The 24,121-nt window shown below is 33.3% G+C and overlaps 2 protein-coding genes across 3 annotated transcripts in view; both read right to left on the reverse strand.

Annotated features, from left to right (window-relative positions):
• Nucleotides 1-3: 3 nt before the first annotated feature.
• LOC137923780 (xylosyl- and glucuronyltransferase LARGE2s-like) lies at nt 4-14,404 on the reverse strand. Its single transcript, XM_068767053.1, has 12 exons — nt 14,122-14,404; nt 13,085-13,283; nt 12,081-12,295; nt 10,386-10,715; nt 9,857-10,009; nt 7,748-7,925; nt 6,817-6,947; nt 5,690-5,845; nt 4,373-4,549; nt 3,034-3,126; nt 1,539-1,669; nt 4-360 (listed from the first exon to the last, which is right to left on the reverse strand). The coding sequence occupies exons 1-12, from the start codon at nt 14,347-14,349 to the stop codon at nt 219-221; spliced, it is 2,133 nt and encodes a 710-aa protein (XP_068623154.1). The 5' UTR covers nt 14,350-14,404; the 3' UTR covers nt 4-218.
• Nucleotides 14,405-15,570: 1,166 nt separating this feature from the next.
• The window catches only part of mesh (sushi domain containing 2 mesh), a 28,144-nt gene continuing 19,593 nt past the window's right edge, over nt 15,571-24,121 (reverse strand). Inside the window, exons 16-21 of one of the 2 annotated variants that reach the window (XM_068766906.1) lie at nt 23,980-24,109; nt 23,188-23,450; nt 21,795-21,899; nt 20,282-20,390; nt 16,908-17,064; nt 15,571-16,289 (exon numbers count right to left, since the gene is read on the reverse strand). In XM_068766906.1, coding sequence (XP_068623007.1) covers nt 16,067-16,289; nt 16,908-17,064; nt 20,282-20,390; nt 21,795-21,899; nt 23,188-23,450; nt 23,980-24,109 — 987 coding nt within the window. In that variant the 3' untranslated portion in view covers nt 15,571-16,066. Of the gene's footprint in view, nt 16,290-16,907; nt 17,065-18,302; nt 19,450-20,281; nt 20,391-21,794; nt 21,900-23,187; nt 23,451-23,979; nt 24,110-24,121 lie in introns of those variants that run through there. The other variant, XM_068766905.1, reaches the window with a different exon arrangement.

A 24,121-nucleotide genomic window follows, 5' to 3' on the forward strand; every position in this document is an offset into this window, starting at 1 on the left:
AATACCGGATGGAACCGAAAGATGGTTTTCGATGAATCTATAACTGTTATAAAAGTTGCTATACATTCACAGATTAAAATAGTTTATATTTTTTTCCTGGCAACAATCGAACAATTTTCTGGCAACATTGCTTCAATGATGACATTTAAATAAGATTGTACTAATACTTGGTACACTTATCACAAATTCCAAAGGAGACTTACAATTGACGAGATATCTCATCCTTTGTCATTTTGATTTAGGAGTAGACTTTTGGCCTGCCCCAAATAGATGGACTCCTGCTTCGAAGGTTCCTCGAAGGTGACGTTGTATTTCCTCTTCAGGTCGTCCATGAATTCTTGTTTCAAGAGCGCTAGGCATCTGTGAATTTTGAAGGATATATATATTTACACATACACACATATATATACATATATATATATATATATATATATATATATATACATATGTACATATATTTATGTAAAGAAATAGAGAACTACCACGAGCCGGATATACCCCTTAGTTGGTAGACTAATGACATAATTGAGGTCGTGGGAAGTCGCTGGATGTGGCCAGTACGCTCCGTGGGCAGTGGGCACCGGTAATGAAGGCGATTCTTAGAGGAGGCCTAGTCTGTGGGCGTTTACCGGCTGACATGATGATAAAAGAAATAGTTCTTTTTAATCACTTATTTAATTATATTTATACAGCTTTCTTAGTAAACAGTCTTCTTGTGTTTGATATAGCTATGGACATGTTAACATGGCCGGTAAAACTGGTAAATTGAGCCGGTATGTTGAGAATGTTGTTTATTTTATAATAAAAAGGAATTGACAATTACGTAGAAAGGTGTTTTAGTTTAAACAGTGTAATTATTGTTATTTGCATAATATGTAAATACTACATTTTTTTATCGATTTTGATTCCTTATTTTTTTCATAATAGCTTTAATGTAATTGTCTATTATATATTCGCATGTTTTTCGCTTAAAAGTCTCTAGCTGATAACACATACATTTTATATTAGAACACATAACCAGAATTTTTTTTGGTATGAAATTTATAAAAAAATTATAAATTAAGGTTGTGAAAGTTAAATTTATATCACATATATATGACTTTCCTTTATGTAAGATTTGTGTAAACGTACAAAAAGGCTAAGTAGTCAATAAAACAAATAAGTTTATAAACTGTACTTTAGTAATTTGTGTGAATGGAAATGTCAGAAACAGCTGAACCTTTTATACAAGGACACTAAATTTTTTATATGAAGTATTTAATGTTTGTAATGTATTTAAAACTATAATGTCATGCACTCATATTTTTGAATATACTCCATATTGTGTCTATGACTGTACACCTGATTGAAATAAATTTGGCAAGGAACTGTAGGGTGCTTACAAGTGCTAATCACATTCCGTAGCATGTGAGCGGCAGGGCAGGGGAAATATGTAGCCGTCTGTTCTTAAATATTTTGCGTGTGCGTCATGTCAATCACGCCAATCCTCACGACGGACTTCCGTGGGAACTAAAGTAATACGTATGAGTTATACTTACATACGGTATCGTGGGTCTGCACGGAAGGCGGTGATGTCGTGTGACGGTGCATGAGGCGTGTGTACCACGAACGCGCCGGGTAGCACTACGGCACGGTATCCCTGTGCGCGTAGTTCCACGCTATGTGATACCTGCAGATGAACATTGCTCGTTAGCAACAGCATCATCGTGTTTGAAATGGCACATATAGCAGAGTTAGGCCTTTACGGTTAATTCAAAAGTTACTTGACCATTATTTGTTTTCACATGATTGATGATGACGACTAGCCGGAAGCACCCCCGAAAGACGAGGTACGTTTTAAAAGAACTGGGTTTTATATTTAAGTCTATATAAAGGACTATAACACCATTCACATAAGCCTTTCCCATATATTTCCAAATAAGACTTCCAGATAAGCTAATCCGTTAGGCTTGTCTGTTACTTTCATTAGTCTACGGATGTCCTCATTCCTGATTCTGTTGTAGAAAAATTCTGAGCATAGCTCTCGCCATTCGTTGAGCGGCTGTGAGCAAATGAAGCTGATGGCGTCGACTAAAAGCGTCTTCGGGCTTGGATAAATTTCCTGGACGAAATTTACGACGACGTGCGATATGCAGCTGGAATAACAAAGGTGTAGTGGAAAGATGTAACATGATTTGCTCCATGTGTAAAAACGGTAGCACGGGGTTTGCGTAGGAAAGCACGTTTTTAAATAAATCTTGTTCATTTTCCATATGTAATACTCTTTGTAATTTTCTTGCCAATAAATATGTATTATTCAATTTTTGTGTTTCTATCATAGTGTAAAATCTTCTAAAGATAGTGTAGAAAAAATCATGAATATTGGTGTAATTTCACGGAAATGGTGAATATTTCTCTTGTTCATATGAATTATCTATAAAAATGTACTTTATTACTGGCATTTTTAGGATATATTGCTAAAATATGTACGGCACTAACAGGGTTAAGGTTTATATGAAAAATTACCTACAGAGACGATATGTGAATTATTAAATCTGTTACTTCCTTTCTATTATAAATGGAGATACCATTCTTTCATATATATACTGAAATGATTGTTCAGTTTTTGGATTCAATTATTGATATGTAACATATTTTTTTGAAAAGAATATTACAGTAATCCTAAAACGAGTTCTAAAAGTACAGTGCAAAGAGCAATAACAAATGTTTCCCCCGTACAACACAGAGATTTCCCCCGTTATATTTCAACACCGCGAAATAATAGTGATTTATTACGCTTATAATTAATTTTGCTTTGATGTAAGCACATTTTGTCAGTTGTGCTTGTGTAGTTACGTATTTTATTATCATAACAGAGTTTTTCTTTAATAACGAGAAAGTTAAACTTTAATCATTTACATTATATACGAGGATATCATCGAACTATATTAGATTACTAATACAACGTACTTTTCCTATAACGCGGAAATAACATGCCGTGCTATGGAAAATTTTCAAATATATTCTAGTAAAAAGTTCAAAATAATAACGCACCTTATTCCATCCAAAGCCAGAGAATCTGGTATCATATTTAGGAACTGAGCGATGGACTACTAGGTACGGCTCGTAATCAGACTGCCACTCAACCTGTAAAAGAAAAAAATAAGGATAAGATAAATGAAAATATGATATGCATAATTATGTATACTAACTTAAACTTTGCTGTAGCATATTCTCCGAATAGATTTTATACCAGAAAATAAGCAATTTGTCTTATTAGTTAATAACGTCGAGATAAGGATGCGTTTACACGCGGGCAATGTGCCAGTCACCATCTGTAGTTTGCACAGTGCGGACGTGTTTTTAAACGGTTTTATTTAGTTCGATCCGTACGGAATTTGTTCATTTGGGTCAAAATTAGAAATTGAAATTTAAGCATCTTCCCGTTGTCAGATTGATCTGAAGTTTGGTACACACATTTAATTTAGATGATAATACAATATAATAAAATTAATAACATTATAAATCTAAGATGGCCGCCGATACAAAATGGCGGATTACATATTTTTCCTTAACCCCTTCAATATGGGTATCAAATGAAAGTGTAGCCCACACTAGTAAAACCCGATGATTATGTCAAAATTCAAGATGGACGCCGTTCCAATATGGCGGACTAGGTACATATTTTTCCACAACCACCACAATATGGGTATCAAATAAAACCGTTTAACTTAAAAAAATTTTAAATGTATTTATTATTGACTCGATGAATGTATGTTTATATACTGATATCTATGTATAACAAGTGATTGAAAGTGAAGGTAAATCAAACGTTGAGTTTTTGGACTGCTCTCAGAAGATCAGCATTCCGAGCCGATGGTAACTTACTACCTATTATTTTAAAATAATTGATCACGACTACAGTGCGTATGCCGACTCAAAAAAAGACTTTTTTAATTTAAATTTGAGATCGATAGCCCACATTTGCTACTTCGTATCACAATCCTTTTAAAATTATATATAATATATTTAGAAATTCATGAAATGCATAAATAATGATTTTTTAGGAACATAAGTGGATATAGTGTTTTTTTTAGACCGGACTACTGCCCGAACGGCATTTGTAGATTTCGTGGCTCGAGGCGATAGGGCGCTGAGGACGCCAAGCCTAAAAACTCTTTTAAAGTAGCGAAACTTGAGGGCTTCCGGAGAAGTCTCGGATCGACCCGTAACATACTACTATTTCAAAAGATCGGTAGGCCACTGAGCTTCTAGATCGTTTCGGCGGACACTACGTAGGGTGATTAGACTCAAGCGCCGCCTCGAATGGACCTTGATAATATAATGATAATACCAACTTTATTCAGTGTTTATTTGTACTATACATGCGTACCTCGTAGGGCGCGTCGGCATTGATCCAGCGAGTGTAATTGGTGGCCCGGTGACCCCTGGGCCATTCCCGAGCTCGGAAGGGCGCTACGTCTGCTGCCAGTCGCGCTCGCAGCGCCCCCTTATTACGCGGTGGTGACGCGCGGTACCTCTGCGTCTCGAACGCCGCTACCACTAGGCACTGCAAAATGATTACAAGAAATATTTTACTAGTAATACTCTTTAATATTACTTGGAACTATTATTAAATAAGTATGTGTAAAAATTTTTTTTACTCTTATCGTCATGCCATAATATTCAAAAAGGTTACAATTTTTTTTCGCTGCTTGCGTTGCATTTTTTTCCTTTTATGAAGGAAAATTTTATAAATATGTACATACTTTTTGGCAATACACTTTTTCCTTGACCTAATATTACGTGATTTATGTTAATTGTTTAAGTTGTGTTTACTCCTTTATAATGCGAAGATTTAATGCGATAGATTTCTGTATTTTGTGAAATTTATAACGATTTCTACAGATGATAATCATGTTACTTAATTCCTTCTCTTTTATTTAAAATTAATGCACGATGCTCTGATAATTACGTCGATAGTACAAAAACTAAAATGTGTTTGGGCAGTGGTAGTCCAGAGGTAAAAGACTGATTCTTGTTTTCGTAGATCGCGGGTTCGACTCCCGGGATAGCTTTATATAATTCACACTTTATGTATTAATAATATAGGATTACCACTGCTTACAAACAAGTTTCTAAAGGATGAGCAGTAGCATCCTCTGTGTACCATAACTACACTGCGGTCACCAACCCGCCTTGCAAGCGTGGCGATTATGGTATATCCTCTCTTAGATATCTTTGGGAAAGGCATTCAATACATAATGCATTACCACGTATGTAAAATCAATGTATGTCAAAGAAATAGCCTCAGTTGTATTTATTAAAGATAGGCAGTCAGCTTTGCCCATATCGACAATTTTAGATAATATTCTTGTATTTGACTAACAGCGTAACATTGTTTTGAGATATCCGAAAGGCATTTTATGTTAGGTATTATATATTATAAGTAACGTAATGATAATATAGTATTGTTTATTATCTGTCCCTGCCGGCATTTTACTACCGGAAATTATTGGCCTCTTGCATTCCTATGAAAAATTAATATTTAAAATAATTAAAATTTTAAAGTGATCACTTTATACAGGATAGTTGGAAATATGTAAAAGCTCAAAAGATTTTGAGAGACAAATGATCTATACATTCACCTCTTTAAAGCTATCACACCAATAACCAAAGACCCTGTATATTTGTCACGTTAAAATAATACCTTTTTTTGAGCGTAGGGGTTGGTGAGTTTAATCGCATTCCTCAGATGATCGTACAATCCAGCCATAGGAACGAAATCCACGTCCATTAGGAAAACATAGGGCGTGTTTACATTTTCAAGGGCCACGTTACGTAGGTAATTCACGGGATAGTGCACCTGGAAAATGGGTTTAAATTTCTTTTCAATAAGACTCAATATTCAATGTTTTTGACATCAAAATATATTTTAATAGTTATTTCTTTCGCACATAATTGTGTCTTGTGTGAGAAGGGTTCGAAAGTAAAAAGATAAAAATTTGAACTAAAAATTGTGTTTTATAAATAAATTTAGTTATACGAAGAGGATTATGGGTGTAAAGGCTTTAAAGAGGTGAGTGTTTGGCTCATTTGCTGTCAACTATTGTATTGGTACACCCTATGAAAATAAAATAATATCAGAAATAATAAATAACTCGATCTTAATAGAGTACCGAAAAGCGTTAATAATATTTGAATTACTACATATTAAAACTAATTATTGTTTAATATACCAGAAGTTATTGGCCTATGGTATTTCAATAGAAAAATTAAGGAATATCACAAATTTCAGAGTTATCTCTTTATACAGGTCGATAGGAAATAGGTGTGAAACTTTAAAGCTCTTAAACTTATAACCAAACAGCGTGTAAATCTTAATAATTAGACTTCAATACAATCGTTAAATCAGACATGATTGGGTTGAACACAATAAAAAAAACTTACAGTACCCAATGGGCAAAGATCCATTGTATTGTTTCTCTGAAGGATATTTTAATGGACACATAATAAATCATTTACGATATTAATATTCACGCATATAGTATTTATATAATGTAATAATGTATTTTTATCACAAAGAGAGTAATGGGCAGAGGTATGCTCGAAGTTTCGCTGCTATATTGAATCAGAAATGAGAAAATCTGCAGAAGAATCAAGGCTAACGAAGTAGCTAGAAGAATTCCGTCTGAAATGGGAGTGGGTGGAGCATATAGATCGTGCAACCAATGGCCGTTGGCGCCGAAGGGTTCTCGAGTGTACCCCGAGCAGCGCAAGAAGCCAATGTCTTGCAATGGGCGTATATCCACTGAAAACAGCAAGAATTTCACTTACAGAATCTTGTTTGAACACCAAATGGTACCCAATATTCCTTCTACTACTCAGAGTATCCGACCAGTCGCGTATGAAGCTCTCGAATTTCGTCACTTCACAGTCGGAAAGATAGATGGCAGCACTCAATGGACCTGAAACAAAAGGGACGCCATTTAAAATTTAACGACGCAGTGAATACGCCACATTATAATCCTCACTAAACGATTAACGCTTGCTTTTGCCTATGTCTATTTCATTCTGAATTGTGTTAACTTGTTTACGTCTTGAATGTCAGACTACTAATTTTATAGTAATTTGAATTAGATTGATTTGCTCTAAGATCAAGGGCGGCGGCTCTAGCTCGTGTAGCGCCCGTGTGCAATGAAACCTTGACGCCCCCTAAGCCTGACCCCCCTCCGTGGCAATAATTATTAACTTTGCCGTCGCTTCTAAGCTTTAAATACGTGAAATAAGGTTTATTTCAAGTTAAAAAAATGTTCGAAAAAGAAGCCGCCCATAGAACGCTCGCGTTTGATAGCTACCGCCAAATTTTACATAATATTCATTATTATAAAAGGCCTTACTAAATAATTATATCTGTAAATAAAGGAATAGCTAAATATTTTCCTGAGTGCAAAACGTAAAATCGGCTTGATCAATTAGGTTTATTATTTTCGTAAATGCAACGTGGAAGGATTTTATTTTTTATAGAGTGAAACTGTAAAAAAACCTAAATCTTTATCGTTCGGGTCTTATTGGTAAGCTTAAAGTTTCTCAAAAGGCCATGGAGAGGGATATGCTCATAGCAAAGTTCAACTGACAGTTGGCAGCTCACATAGCGTGCTGAAAGGTTGGCTTGGTCTTAAGGTAACTAACCTAACCGCTGAAATGATGTATGATGCTATGTGTCTAAGGAAAAAATATTAAAAAAATGTATGTAAGTATTACCCACCTTCCCAATACTTAACCAATCTCTCTAGAAACTGCAATCGATCCATAGACAATTGTAAGACGAGAGTGACGTCAAAATTGTTTATGTCCGTATATGCGTACTCCATGTAGTACAGATGTGTGCGCAGTTTCACACGTTGAGCGGCTCGAAAACTCAAACATAAGTCGGAATGGCTTATCTGAAATTTAGTTACGCAGTTATCTGTTTATTTATTTATATATTTACACTTTTTGTACACCAAACACAGTAAATAGAGGAAAAAAAGAAACAATTGATATGGTACAAGAGACGGTCTTATCGCTCGAGGCGATCTCTACCAAACAACATTTGGATGGAAATGAGACACGAAGGAGAGGCCAGTCTAGGGTGTACGTATGTACAAGTACTTACATTAATATACACATATACACAAGAATACTTATGTATACATATATACGTATATGTAATTAGTACGTGTGTTTGAAAATAAATAAAACCCTGGACCATTCTTAATGTAATGATCTAACTCTTTCACGAGATGTACCAGGAGTTCCAGCAGTGGCAATTTAATGGCAAATATTCGATTTCTACAGGACGAAGACGTATGTCAGTGTGGCCTTCATCAGCATTATCACATGAACCGATATGCCAACTGGCATAGGTCTCCTCCAAAGATTACCATGTTGAGCAGTATTGCGTTGCTGACACCCAGCAATTGTCTTCGACCTTGATTATGTCGTAGCTCCACCTAGTGATGGGTCTATCCTCGCCGCCTCTACCGGCTAGTGGTTGCTACTCTATAACCTTTCAGCTCCAAGGGCTGTCAATTCCACTTCAGACGAGCTACTTGAGTAATCTTAATCTTGATTCTTCTGCAGGTTTCTGATTATATTAACTGACATAGCAGCAAATCTTCCAGCATAGCACTCTTTATGTGTTCTGACTGGTATATTTATATACAAAAGACCATTGTCCTCAGGGGTAGAGATAGACTTTTGTGGAGTTCCTAGTCCAGTGGCGTAGCTAGAATATTTGGGGCCCCTGGCAAAATTGTGGTCAGGTGCCCCCCCCCCCATTTTTTACTGAGTTTAAAAATTTTTAGATTTCAAAAACCAATGGCCTTATCTTTTCACGCACATAAGACCATATGGTGTTCTCTTGGGGTGTTTTTTTAAAACTTCCTATGGTGTTCTCCTCAAATGAATCTTTTTTTCTGAAAACGCCATATGGTGGATACGATTGTGAAGGTGGACCAACCCCTACATGCAAAAAATAAATGAACATAAACGAATTTTACAAAACGAGAAAATATGGATAATTTGGGCAATTTGCATATACACTGAGAATAGTGCTCTGAAAGTAACACATAGACATCGTACTGTAGATTGTGTATATTTTGTTAAAGTACATGTTAATTCGGTATCCAAATAGTGACTTATTATTAGAGGTGATACAACCAATTAAGTTCAAACGTTTACGTCGCGAAACAGTCACCACAGTCTTTGTTGACCCTAACGATTTAATAATTCATACACAAAATATCGAATGTTTATGGAAAGTCTTCAAAACTGTTTGCGTTAAAACAAATGATTTAGGTCTATTGAAATAGCTGCAAACCGTTTCGTTTTCAATAAAAATATGCGGTTAGTTTCCTATTTTAATAAATTCTTGGCCTATTTCATTAAATTCTTGATTTTTAATTTTGGGGCCTCAAAAGATACCAACTCCCGAAAAAAACTAAATAATAAAAATGTCTGACTAACGAACCGAACGAGTTTCGGCATATATTAAATTTGTAAATGTTCTTAGGGCCCCACTAGTCTGTTGAATGTGTCATTTTTGGCACAAAAGGCCCCACTGGAGATCTAAACTCTGACATCGCTAGTTAAAATCGTGGTTTTCATTTTTCTTTTAACATTTTTTTGTTCATCAAAAAAAATATTTTTATTTTGGGTGCCCCCCTTGCTCGTGGTGCCCTAGGGCGACCGCCCCTCTTGCCACCCCCTAGCTACGCCACTGTCCTAGTCACTAAAAACCTCCAAATACTAGCCCAAGTCCATTTAAAGAAGTGTCCCCAGGATCTAATAGTATAAAAAGAGACTAAATTAGTAAAATTCCTACACTACATACCTTATAAGTTACAGGTTCTATCTGGGAACATATGTGAAGCTTTTCTCGAAGTAAGTTGCCGTCTAAGTTTACATATGACAGGTGTATACTCTTAAAGTAATCTGCATCTCTTGTCCTAATATTGTATTTGCTGGGTGAATTCCAATGAATTATCTGTAACAAATCTCTTAATTTTCTTTATAAGAATATAAAAACAAATTTTTAATTTTAGAATTTCGATATTTTATTTCTTTAGTTCGCTCTATATACAGAGTTTCCCATAAATTAACGTAAGCTGAAATTCAGTCATAATAAGTGCCTACCTCATAACTTTAAAAAATGACATAACACTATATATAAATTATTTGCTATTTTTATGGATGTAATGTATAAAAAAAAACCGCATGAAATAATTATTTATTATACTTGTCGTTGATTTATGGGACAAATGTGTATTGAACTGTATACAATGGCTACATTTCTATTAGTTAAAAAATCCCAAGATTGATTGATAAAGGAGGAATCAGAATACAATTTGAATATATGTTACCTTGACGTTGTTTCTATCTTCACCATAACAGCCTTTGGCAAGAGTTTTCGTTGACATTTGCACATTATATTGACAGCTTATATTGTGGACAAATGTTGGATTCTTTTTAAGGACAGCATTAATAACATCCTGATCGGCAAGTGTTGTCTGTTTCAACCTCTCTATGTTCTCATTAATGGCGGAATGCCAGAGTGTTGTCCAATCAATATTTGTTCGGATTTTATTTAAATCTAGCAACATTACACCGGTGTTGTAACCTCTCCCCAGAGCAGGCCAGCGTTTTGCTGTGTCGAAATACCAATTGCTTTCATTTTCTACTAAACCTATTAGCTGAAATAAAAAGTCTAGTCTAAATTCTAAAAATTTTTTAGTAATGCTGAGACATCAGATTCTCTTAACTGTGCTTAATTTTGTATATAAGTCCATTGCTATAAATAGACAACTTTGTTAAGGTTGTCTCTTGATAGATGCAGGCCGTTTTGAATCGATCTTATTAGAAATCTATGGAGGAGGCCTAATTCAACAAAGGATGTTTTCTTGCTGGAATGATGATTATGTAGAAACTTTTCAGTCGCCATTATTTGATGTTCAGGAACAGGAACACATAACACCACTTTATTACATAACAAAACTAAATACTGTTGCTGGTTGAAGTTTTAGTCTATAACACAATCTTAAGAAATAAAGGCAAATTGTAAAGAAATAGAGATATTTTATAACCCAAATACAGAAGTTCTTGATAAAACAAAATACACAAAGATTAATTTTATTTATGTTGATTAGTTATATTGTATAAGTATTTAAAATAAGTTTCAATGGAACCTCCCCCTCCTGCTAAGTTAACTCTTGTCCGATGGAGCTGTAAAAGCCTTAGGGCTAACAGCAATAACTTCTTTTGAAATAGTACAATAGATGGATCCTCTCAGAGAGGTTGGAATTTTTCATGGCAGGTACAAAATCAGATAAAGTAGCATTATTAAATACCTCTATTTTTTTAACCATTTTTTTCTGGTCTAATCATGACATAATACGAGGGTGGATTGAAAAGTACTTGGCCTAACTGAAAGCAGTCGCGGAACCCACCTCGCAGACACCTTGTGGAAACCCAACCCGTTGACAATGATGTTTTGAGTTCGTTCATAAGAGATGCCTATAATCATGACTATCTCTCTAATTTTTAATCTGCGGTCTCCCATTATTAAATCAAGTACTTTTTTAATATTTTCGTCAGTAGTTGACGTCGAAGGCCTTCCAGAGCGGGATTCATCTTTCACACTCTCTCTACCACGCTTAAATTCTGCTATCCATTTTTTGACGGATGAATATGACAGAGCACAATCGCCTAATGTACTGACCATGTAATCATGGATGGCTTTTGATGATAGCCCCTTCTTATGGAGGTACTTAATGACGGCACGCTGCTCGATTTGCTCCATTCGCGGAAATTATGTCCGATTACTTTGTTAATAAATTTATAAAATCACAACTAATATCGCACACTTTTCGAACTTCACACAATGAACTAGTCTGAACTGAACTAAATAATGGGGGAAGATTTGATTTTTAGAATTGAATGGATCTGTGTTAGGCCGAGTACTTTTCAATCCACCCTCGTAATAACAATTTAAAAGTGGATGCATGTTTTTTGGTAAAACTATGAATCTAATATATAAAGTAAATAGAAACACTGGTTACCTGGTCATCACTCATATTTCTAAACATATTCCATAGTTCAGCAACATCACACAAAAATGTTAAATCAGAGTCCAGTACAATAACTTGTTGCAATGTGTCAGGCAGGATATCTGGGAAGAGCAACTTCACCAGGGCATATACTCCTGAATAATGACTGTTAGGTATCCATCGGACTTGAGAGAGGCGGTTCTGTGCATTATAACATGTGTATTTCACTGAAAATTTAATTTTCTTTATTTTATTTTTTTTTTAAATTTTAAAATCATTATAAGCAAAAAGTAGTTAAAACTGAATCATCATCAATTCAGCTGTAGAACATTTATTGCGGGACATTCTCCTTCCTCATAGATTTCAAATAAGACTGGTTAACATCAGTATACATCAAATGTGTTTCTTCCAATGACTAATAAGGTCTAATGTAGTTCATCCACCACCTCCACATCTATCCACCATCATGTTATGGTTAAAATTACAACAAAGTGTCTTTATAAGCAGATTTAATACCTAAACCCATTCTTATCTAATTAACTTTCAGAAATATGAAAAATTAGTCGATGAAAATTTTAGATTTTATCACTTATTTATAGAAATAAATATGTTTTTAAGCACACACAATATGTAGAGTTCAAACCGGCCACTAGATCACAATATTTAAAAAAAATTCCTATTAAATGCTAATTTGAACTTCAATTCCAGCAGTAAAATTGCACGGTTATTGTATTCAAGTCAAATTCAAGGAACAAATACATGCTCAGGTGGTAACATGTCTACCCGCTAAAGTGTACACAAATAAACTATTCATTTACAAAGTTAAACTTAATTATTTAAGTCAGAAAAGGCAACTAGTGAAGACAACCTTAAGATCATTGGAATGCTTTTATATAAAACTGAAAAATATACAAGACATAACATGTATTTAAAAATTCTGAATTATAATAATATTGTATTACGTTCTTTTATTTTCATTTAATGAAAATAGAATATTGAAAATAAAGTTTACTAACCATCAGGTAAGTCCCATGTGTCAAATAACTTAGATGTTGTCTGCAGTGAAGATGAGTCCACAATAAAATGAAAATGTATGGGATTCTGCCGATGTTGGAGAAGTGACTTCAACATAGGCATTATATTTCGTGTACATTTTCCCATGCATACTAAAGCTATATGTATTGTCTCACATAAAGTTCCAACAGCATCTGGAATCTGTAGAAAAGAATACAATAAGGTTTTTGGTACTAACATATACAGTTCAGAGACCAGGAAGCAATAAATATGAGAAAATTAATTAAGAAGATGCAAGTCACATATTTTTACTAAATATAACTCGAACTTATGTCTTTTGATATTGTTTATATTACTATGACAACAAATCTTTTCTTTTCTTTATTATTTTTATCATAGATTCATGTATTATCTCTTTTTTGAACAAGCGCAGACATTTATACATACCCAGTCATTTCATTAGAGATAACTAGTTGTCAGGTGTGTAATAATTATAGTATACTATTTATTTACATGATACATGCTAATTATATGTGACAAACACACAATTAATTTGGAAGATAAGATTACTCTTCTGTAAACAGCAGACAAGTTTGTACTGCGGTGACTTGATTTTGGAAGAACATAGCACTTTTTGGCAAATCATGTATTGAACCAAGACAGTTATTAATTTTCTTCAGTTAGCTACTGTCTCTCTTAACATCAAATTTCATATTGATGTTGATTTATTTTGTCTTAAGGCTAAATGCAAAGCATTGTAATAAATTTACAAATGCAGTGAATGTTCAATTTTTTTTGTTTAAAAAATTAAGCGGATTATTGATAAAATAATGTGATATCAATAATAATCAATCACCTGTGTTTTTAGGAAATTGGTATACTTTAATTGTTTGAGATATTTTTCTTCTTGCGAAATAAGATAACTGACCAAAAGTGACAACAAATAATTTTCTTTTTTTAGTCACTGTTTATTTACTTCGAAATTTAAATTTAAAATATAATTATGTTATAAAGATATTTTTTTTATTTGTATACATACCACAGGAACATGGTATGTAGTATCAGACACTACACTTATTTGTTTCATAACATTCTGTGAGAGTTTTAACTGTGATTTAAATGCTTCATTTTGGGTTTCCAGGACATTAATCCTGGATACCAACCACCAGTAGTAAACAAAAGATACTCCAATCCATATTCCCAAAGGGACCCCTAACCAGGGTCGACATAATAGGCAGGATAACACATTTTTTGGTCTTATATTCATTTCTACACCTTCATTGTCATTGAATAAATTGTTTTGCTTATGAAATGAATTTATTATATTCTGCAAAAGAAACAAAATGTTATTATTGTCTATTATATATCTTTTTTACAAGGGGATATCATAAGATATTAATCTTGTCTCTAGTGAATTTACTAAGCTAATGACAATGACCTTTGAGTGAATTTTTTAGAGATAACATCCACAGTAGTAGTAGTAATTTAAAAGCTTTGTATTCTAAGATAAAAAAAAAAGTTTTCAATTCACTGAAATGGGAGGTAGCTACTCTTTCGTTGCTTAAGCGGAATCTTTATGGAGTGTCTGGTTGATAGGCGCTGGATAAAGCTTACACTTGGTGAACTTCATGGCAATTAATACTATCATTACCTAAAACCATTTGTACAATAAAAATTCGTTTTAATAATTTTTTTGTAAACCTTTGTTGAATATTGAATGTGTTTATTAGGCAATGTTTATTATTCTTAACAAAATAAGAGATTGCAACGAGTTAAAACATTTTGGTGTATTAAATATCTTGGTTATAAACTGCATTAAAATAATATGCCGATGACCAATGTAAATAAAAACCATAATTAAATATTGATAGACTTACCAACAGCAATAATTAAATATACAAGATTAAGTAAATATTGTTTTTATATTTCAAAAATAAACCACTTATAATATTTAAAAACTAGCTTACAAAATAAATGTCAAACTTGTCAATGTCAACTTGTCTTTTAATGTCAGTGTAACAGTGTTTAGCTTTAACTTCTCTATGTGAAATCGATCAAATTTATTTATTACTTTAATATACTTCCTTTTTGTAACAAAGGCATTTTTCTGCAATATTTTGGTGTATGCATAAATATTATAATAAATTAAATAAGCACAAAGTTAGTACACATTTTTAGGACATTTTAATTTTTGCTTCATTCGTAAATATCTTTTTCTATCATGAAATGCTAATTTAATGAAATGTTTATTTTCAAAAAAGAGGAAGTTAGTCTTCATCATTGCTTTAAGTATATATTGACGAAACATGATATGACGAGATGAAGTCAAAAATTGCAAATAAATACAAACCTGTTTTTCTCTTTTAATTAGTTTTCCTATTTCTTTTATCAAATATTTTAACAAAAATTCATCATGTTAATTCTGATTTTATTATAATAAAAAAGACGTTTTTATTTAATTCGTTTTGTTTATTAAAAAACTCACACACGATCTTATATCTATTATAAATTGTATTAAAGATATTACAACATTATAGACAAAATTGTTAAAATTTATACATTTTACTTATTGTACAAGGAAGATGTTTAATTATGTTGTTTACCAACTTTTACGTTTGTCATGAAATAATCGTTACATATCTTTACTTTATACCTTGCTAAATACTCGTAATAATGTAAACAGAAGTTAAATACTCGTCTTTCACAATACAATTTTTAAAAAGGTGGGATCGTTTCATATAATTTATTTTCGGCATAGGCACACTTTGTAACAAAATATATCATAGAAAATTTTCAAGTGCATACATATAAGTACCGTAAATTCGTTAAAAACATACTATAATCGCTAAACAAAAATTATATATGAAATAGTTTCAACGACAGAATTCGACTTTTACGCCATGTCAACCATAATCTATATAAAACTACGTTAATTATTATGATTGTAATTGATTAATTAATTTAACGCTACAATTAAAAAAAGTTTAGTTTATTTCAGTTTCACCAGCCCATTGACGATTTGGGTTTTGCTGTGGTTGCTCTTGATATGGCTGACCATAAGGAAAACCTGGCTGATCATTCTCATTTTCCGCAATTTTCACCGGTTCTGACGGTTCAGGGCTGTCTTCTGTGGTGTCTTTTTTGTATGGAATGCTTTCATCGTCCGAGTTCACCTTGAACGAATCGTCGGGATCGATTGCTCGAGTTCTGAAAATGTTGGAGAATATTTACAACAAAATGTAGAATACTTTTTAATAACCTAACCTTACCATGATTTATCACTTTACTTTCACAGCTCGTGGCTTTGTAACTGTGATATTTTATCGCTTAATTGCTATCTACGAGTACCAACCGTCGTCACACTTCAAGCAAAGAGAGAATAATGGTTTTGTTGCCAGTCGACGGACTTCAATCAAAGGCTAGAGTGCAAGAGGACCATAATTCATGCTTGTTTTTAAGATATTATTTCCGCAATAAATAAAAAGCCACGTAGATTGACAATATAAGCATTCCGTGATAGAGTTCCATGTGAAACAATTACGGTTTACACAACAGTCTTTTATTTCCTCTTTCTAGAGGTTCTCTATTCTAGGTATCTTTTGGAGTAGAAATTCCTAAAGATTCTTTAATTTTTTTATTGTCAACTAATATTGTTAACCTGTTAAATCATTGTTTCGATTTCCGGAGGATGCGATCCGGTTAGAGAAATTAAATAACTTGTTAGCAACAAATTTACCACTAACTGACATTATGTTTAAATTATTGATATCGATAAATGGTTGTTTATTTTTTTTTTTAAATAATTAAATTGAAATGATGTCATACTTCACAGTGGGATAGTCACTATCATCTTTGTCTTCGTCTTTTCTTCTCTTCAGTATACGCCAGCCTACGCATATGAGAAGAATCACGATCGGCACCATAACAGCACTGATAATGCCCCATGTTGCTCCTAGAGTTCTTGCGGAATATTCTTGCCGGCCTGTATTTTAAAACCAATATACTAATTATTTCACGTTAAAAACTATTTGGTGTAATTTTACTTAAAAATATTAGAAATATGGTCATCAAGTGTACTTGAATGGTACCTAGGACAATATTACATGAGATCTTTATTGTTATGATTAAAGCCTTTCATATAAAATTTATATTACGTCAGTATGACATACATCCAATGACTATATGCGTCTGAAAAAAGTTATTGGGACGGTTTTAATTGAAGTTTTGTAAGCAAATTAAAAGTACAGATAAGATTAAGGAGTGTTAACTGTTTTAAAAATAATAAGCGTTTACTTTATAAAAAGTGTGTAAGTTACAATTATGGCTTTTTTAATTTTCTCGGTAGATGATAAAAGTAGTGTCTTTGTTTCTAATAAAAAAAAGATTTATTAGACATTCAATATGGGAGAAAATAACTTATGGTGCAAATGTCAGATCGTGTAAATAAAAACTTTTATAACCTATTTCTAATCACCCTGAAAAACTGATCATTCTCAAATGTTACATTTTTTTTTCTGTAGGAATGCGGCAGGGTTCGGGTAGTACAAAGTCAACAGGAATGTTAAATAATGATAAATTATCATATGTATTAATCCGAATTCGGAAAACGTTTACTCTTGCTATATATACTATAGGTTGTAACATTAATTGACGGCAAATAAACTACACCTTAAAAAATTCAAACATTTACCGCTTTAAAGTTATTGGACCTATTATCATTCTCCTAGATAATGCAGTGTATTAAGTTTTTAGAATTTCCTTAAATACGTTCAACAAATTCATCTAAAACAACAACGTGTTATCTGATAATATGAAATTATATTTTTATCAAGGTTACTTGCACTAGCCTCAACAGACAAAGATAAGATCTTTAAAAAACTAAATTTTGGTACTCACCTTATCAATGTTGTGACCTTAATATTTTGTTCGAACTAAGCAATAAGAAAGCAAGCAATAATTTCGAAATAAACAAGGTTAAAAAAAAAATATCACGATAGAGAAAATTTCTATTCCACCGAAAAGTGTTTATATTGTCTTGCTTTCTTACGCTTTGAAAACCAAATGATGTGTAAAAATCATAGGGAAGCCATTCTACCATTCTTCGGAACAGAAATTTCCTCTCGCTGTGATTTGTTAGTGTCAATAATTTTTATTTTATAAATTACAATTATTTAAGTCTATAATAACTACAATAAAACAATTATTAATCTTCAACAACAATGGGACCATGTCACAGACACATCTTAATAAAAACTTTGCTCAATTAACACATACTCTTTGCTTAATTAAATATACTCTTTGCTTTAAATTAATAAGCAGTACTTAATGAAATAAATGTTAATATTGTCAAGACTGCAAGCAGTATTTATTGTAACTTAAATTAAATTGATATCTTCAGTGGGATATGTCAAATTCTTTTTCTTCTTAAGAGTGATAGAATTAATAAACTATACCATTGTGGAACGACTACTGAATGTGGGAACTTCTACGGCAGGTGGATCGATGAGGGTCTCAACAGACTTTCCTCTCTGCGGAGGCATTGTGAATGTTTTAATTTCTGTTGGCGGGGCACTCTTAGGAGCTTCTGGTAAACCAGGGTTGTTATAAGTGTTCCTCGGACTTATATCTGAAGTAGGACTTATAGGAGGCGAATAAATTTCTGAGTATGTTGGTGAATACTGAGATGGAATGGGACTGTATTGATCTTCGTATTTGGGCGCATATGGATCCTCGGAGTCTTTTGTCGAGTAACCAGAATCGCTGGGCAAAGCGTGCCGGCCCGTTTGACGCGGCTTACTAACATACTCGATGTCTTTCGCAGGTCGAGTTAATGTTGATTCACGGTTCGATTCAGAATCTGATGGTGAAGTTATAGAAAGCAAATCTTCTTCGGATAAATCCCAAAGCTTTTCGGGGAATTCCACATCAGGTGCGTTTGGCAACGGTTCATTGGTTCTGTAAGTTTTATCGTAAGCACGACGCTTTTTAGGCAAGGAGGATTTATCTGATTTTTCGCTTTTATTTGAATCAGTGTACCCTAGTCCTGAACTGTCACCGTCGGCTGGCACTGGTGGAGCGGATCTAGCGAGGTTAGGTTTAATAGGTTTTTCTTCGGTGGGAGTGTTAGGTAAGGAGGACGATTTCATTGTATCTGTGATATTTCCCATTGAAGGTGATCTAAGGTTTAGTCGAGAGGCGGATTTCGAGCGCGGAATGTTTTCGAAGCGGAATCCCTCTTTGCCTTCGGATTTCGGTTTGTAGCAACACCAGAACCAAAGAAGGCAAATTAGGAGACCCAATGGTAGAATGACTGCCACGATGATGCCCCAGGTCAAGAACAGTGCACGTTGGGAGTATTCTTGGTTACCTATATGCGAAATACTTAGAGTTAATCGAATAATACATATCAATTATTATTAACAAATTGTTAAAAAAATTAAATGTTCATAAATATCACTTATAGCGATTAATTCGCGTTAAGAAAATATTAACTCATCGTTCTCACTCTGTTACGTTATGCCTTTGATTGGCAACTAGTAAACGTGAACACAGCTTTCTAATTTAATAAGTCAGTTGTTAAATTGTAATGAGTAACAATAATGTGTCACTATTTTCTTAATGTTATTAGACTATTAAGAGAAATTTCTGATGGCATTAAGTTAAAGTTCAACATTCACAAGACGGTGTGCTGTGCTTAACGACCATCTAAAAGCAACATGTTTTTGGCGGAGCTGCATATATATGTATATTTACGAAAGTCACTTAGGCCGTGTAAAACAGGGTGATCGGTTACAAATGTTATAGTTTTAGAGAGGTTAATGTATAACTCATTTTTCAGTAAAAAGCTTTTAGTTTAAGCCTATTTCCAATCAATATTTATTTTTAACGTATACAACAGGCAAATAACTTCTGCTAGTACAAATTCTGCAGGGTCAGATAGTAAACAATAATTAATTGTAATATTCGGCATTTTGAAATCGACTATTTTTCCAAGTAGATATTATCATCATTATGTTATTTATTATTAATGAAACAATGATTTTTTGAATAGGATGTACCATACATTAATGAACAGCAAATATAACCAATCATCCTGTATGTCACTTTCATGCTATAATTTAATGAGAGATATATACATTGCCGGTATCCCTAAATTAAGAGTACTTTATTAACAAATCGGAAATTGTTTAGAAACTTACGCAGGCACTCTGTGTAGCCGTAGTCGGGCAAGTTCCATCGGCCGTTGTCTTCACACACGCGACGCTTGTCACCGGTGAGAATAAAGTCTTGGTTGCATTCGAAGTTTACCTATAGGTCACACAAATATCTATAAATCTACATTCAGAGTATTAGGGTTTATTAAATTTAATTTGTATCGCTAGTGTTGTTTTAGAAGATTTATTTTCAGCTTTTACTAAGCGCAGACAGTTGGAAAAGGCGTTGCTGCTATTTGATACGGATTTCCCCAGCTGCGAGTAACGACAGCGCCTTATCACTATTTACAATTTTTTATGAATAAATACAGCTAAAATTTATACATATCGACAACACTACATGGATTTTTTACTTAATCATACATTAATCGGTACATTATTTTATTTCAAGTCGCTGCCTAAGTGTTATAATCCGTTAAATGTCTTGAGGTTTAGGAAAATGTACCGGGCCAACTCATCAAAATTGATTCTGTTGTAGATTTTTCTTGAGGAGGTCTGGTAAGTCGAACGGAGGTATATTAAGGTTTTCACTTAATATCACGTGGTTATGTCTTTTGGATTCGAATCGGGAGCAGTGTCTGGGTGAGTGGTGAAAAGTCTGTACTAAGGAGCCGTCGACTTTTATAGTATTAGGTTATTTTAAAAAGAAGCTATGTAAAATAAGTTAGAAATATGCATATTTTATATATTCGGAGACATACAGAAACATCGTGTAGCGCAATGTACGGATTATTAATTCACTTTCGGTGTAGGTTATTCAACACATTATTAATGATTTGTAACATTGTAAGTTTTAATTAACAGCAAAAAAATTTAGTGTTCTGTCGTCACACTGTAATAAATAAAGCGACAATCGCTTTCAGCACTTTTCTGGATTTACTACTTCGTCGAATATAAGACGATTTTCCGAAACTGTGTTGTATTGGTAATGTCGGTAAAGCTGACATCGGACATTTATTTAAAAATACTGTTTCGTCTATTTTAATCTATTATAAAATATTCACTATCAATGTTCTATATAATTTGAGATATGTAAAAGTAATAACCCAGCGGTAGAGGACAGAGTATTGCGATCGCAGGTCGGGGGTACGATTTCCGGGACGCATGTATTATAATTCACACCTTGTGCTTTAATTATATAGGATTGCCACTGCTTACTAAACCACTTTTTTGATTGACGATGGTCCGTATTTTGGTACGCAAATACGAGCCTTCATATACCATCAAATACCATACGGAGCCAATCGCCAATCCATCGCCAAAACTGGCGATCATGGTATATCTTCAAATAAATATCTTAGGAGGAACCTTATATATATATATATAAGGTTCCTCCTAAGAACCCTATATATTTATATATACATATATATATATATATATATATATATATATATATACATATAATGTTACTTATATAAAAATGATCTGTTATAAAAATATTTTATGTAGTTTTTTTAAATTTATTATGATAGTAAATATTAATTAAAATACCACTCACCCTGGTTCCGGGCGTGAAGAAGAAATTACTCTTCCTTCCAAATCGAGGAGTTTCTAGGATTCCGCAACTAATCACCCGCCGTGCGTTTTGCTCTTTGATGTTTGTCTTTAAATAAAAATACGTTTTAAATAAATAATTATAATGACAAGAAATATCTATCGTTACGACAATCGAGATGCAACTGCGAAGTTTTCTCAGAATATCCCATGACGATGAAGGCCTTGGTTAATGCATTATAATTATCTGAACAATGGACAAATGACACGACGGATCTAAACGGATGTTGTCCGCCATTTTAATTTGAATTTTACATTAATATTATAAATTGTGACCTTATTACCCTGTTTATAAGAAAAAACGTTTGAACGTTCTCTTGATAAATTTGCATATTATTATTGAGCTATTGTGTAAAGTTTAGATAATAGTAAGATTTTTGAGTCAAGTTTTGAGATTTATTGTCGTTTGTTATGTAGAATTGCGTAACTACTACGTTTAATTACTTTGCCTGGTTCGTTGGAAGTAAACATACAGTTTATAATTTTTAATGTTATATTATTTAAAACCAAATGATAATTGCTGTTAAAAGCATAAAAGGCAATTTTATAATATAAAAAGGTATAAATAATAAATAAGAAATTTTTATTTCTTAAATACTACATTTATTCTACAAAGTTTTAATATTTTTAAGCTCTTTGCTGAAGGAGAGGTAATTTAATAATTGGAGTTTAAATTTTTTTAGACGAGGAACCTTTAATAATGAGATATTGTTGATTGATCCTTGTGTGACAATGTGTGCATTAGCCTCATATTGGTGTTTATAATTCTTAATGACGTCAGCTCGTGTTTAAGATTAACATAAGCATATGGAAATAGATGATGACCTGATCACACAGAGTAGTTTGAACACAATTGTCAGATTAGGTTATGAGAGCCTAAAACAAACTCAGTTGTTTTTTTTTAATATAGTAACACAAGAGTTAGGAAGGTAGATGCGTGTTCAAAATACTTATACGCCTATTTTCGATGTTCAAGCCATCAATGGGCAGGTCTTTTCCTTGCAGTAGGCGTTTATCGGCTAAGATGATGGTGATGATGTGGTCAGGATGGTATGGGAATAGTCGCAACGCGGTAGTGCGTATAATATATTTGCGATGGCTTTCTACTGTTAGCCGTCTCTGTACTTCCATCAACAGTCTTTTTCGTTTGACCTTGTTGTTAAGTCGATATGACTCCCCTTTATCTCAGTGTTACGGTTCCGATATTGCTTGTGGTTAAGGCTATAGTTCAATTAATCTAATTTAGCTTACATCAACTTAACACCAGGGGTTGTTTGTAAACATTGTGGACTCGATTCTGAAGTAAATGATATAAATTTGAATAAATGTATGCTTACCAGAGAAGCCATATAATTCTTAGTGAACTCCGCCATATCTCTATTCAGTGTCATTCCATAGTCATAACGACATTGGTACGAGTCCTGGCATAATTCTATCGCCCGTGCCACGTCAAAGGATCGGTTTGCTGGCAAAAAGTCGGCGGGTTCTCTTATGAAGTTTGGTACGAATTGATTGTCGTTGTAATAGGCCGCTGTCCTTCCGTATTCTCTTACGAACATTGCCACACCTATGTCTCTTTGCTCTCGATCCGTTAGTTGCCCTTTAAAATAGTTATTTGTTTTCTTGAATTATTAAGTCCAATAGAATTTTACGCAATTAATTATGAAAATTATTTTTTTATAAGAGTTGGCAATTCGAAATATTAGTCTAGAATTACTTCATATATACTTAGTAAAAAAAATAACATAAATTTACATTATTATTAAGAATTTCTCGTGTGTGGCTATTTATTGCTTTCTCATTTTCACTTTTATTTTTGTTAATTAAGCATTGTTGAGTTATACATATGGTCATGCTTATTTTTGTTACTTATTTTTTGGAGATGTGCTAACTTTTGAAAGTTGTATGACAAAATATTTTTTTTTAATTTCTACTGACTATTTGTTTTTTTTTTTCTAGAGTTACGAAGGGAACCTTTTGTGCCACCACAAGCCCCGATGAAAAAACTACTGCATTATGATTAAGAATCATTTATTCAGATGTAGACTAGTGAGATTTATAGTAAATTATTAAAATTTTGTGAAAAACCCAAGATAATTTATTTATGCATTAGATATATAGATACTTACAATGTCGTGCGAAGTCCCTATGAGCCGATTGGAAGTTGTTGATGTCAACTGTAACGAGGGTTCCGTCTGGCCGCATAAAATCGTCGTTCATATCCAGCGACCAGTTACCGAATAGCCCCCGGGTTTGATTCTAAGACAGAGT

The sequence above is a fragment of the Battus philenor genome, unplaced genomic scaffold, assembly GCF_028537555.1.
Source record: "Battus philenor isolate CCGP_79_NKW_IND1 unplaced genomic scaffold, ilBatPhil1.0.hap1 SCAF_22, whole genome shotgun sequence".
Taxonomy (NCBI): domain Eukaryota; kingdom Metazoa; phylum Arthropoda; class Insecta; order Lepidoptera; family Papilionidae; genus Battus; species Battus philenor.

What these genes read in the sequence shown, in the direction of transcription:
- LOC137923780 (XM_068767053.1), bottom strand. Translation starts at nt 14,349, where the DNA reads ATGAATATAAGACCAAAAAATGTGTTATCCTGCCTATTATGTCGACCC. An exon ending in CTACATACCATGTTCCTGTG is followed by an intron (nt 13,284 to 14,121) that starts GTATGTATACAA and finishes TCTTTTCTACAG; the next exon opens with ATTCCAGATGCTGTTGGAAC. An exon ending in ATTGGTTAAGTATTGGGAAG is followed by an intron (nt 6,948 to 7,747) that starts GTGGGTAATACT and finishes CTTTTGTTTCAG; the next exon opens with GTCCATTGAGTGCTGCCATC.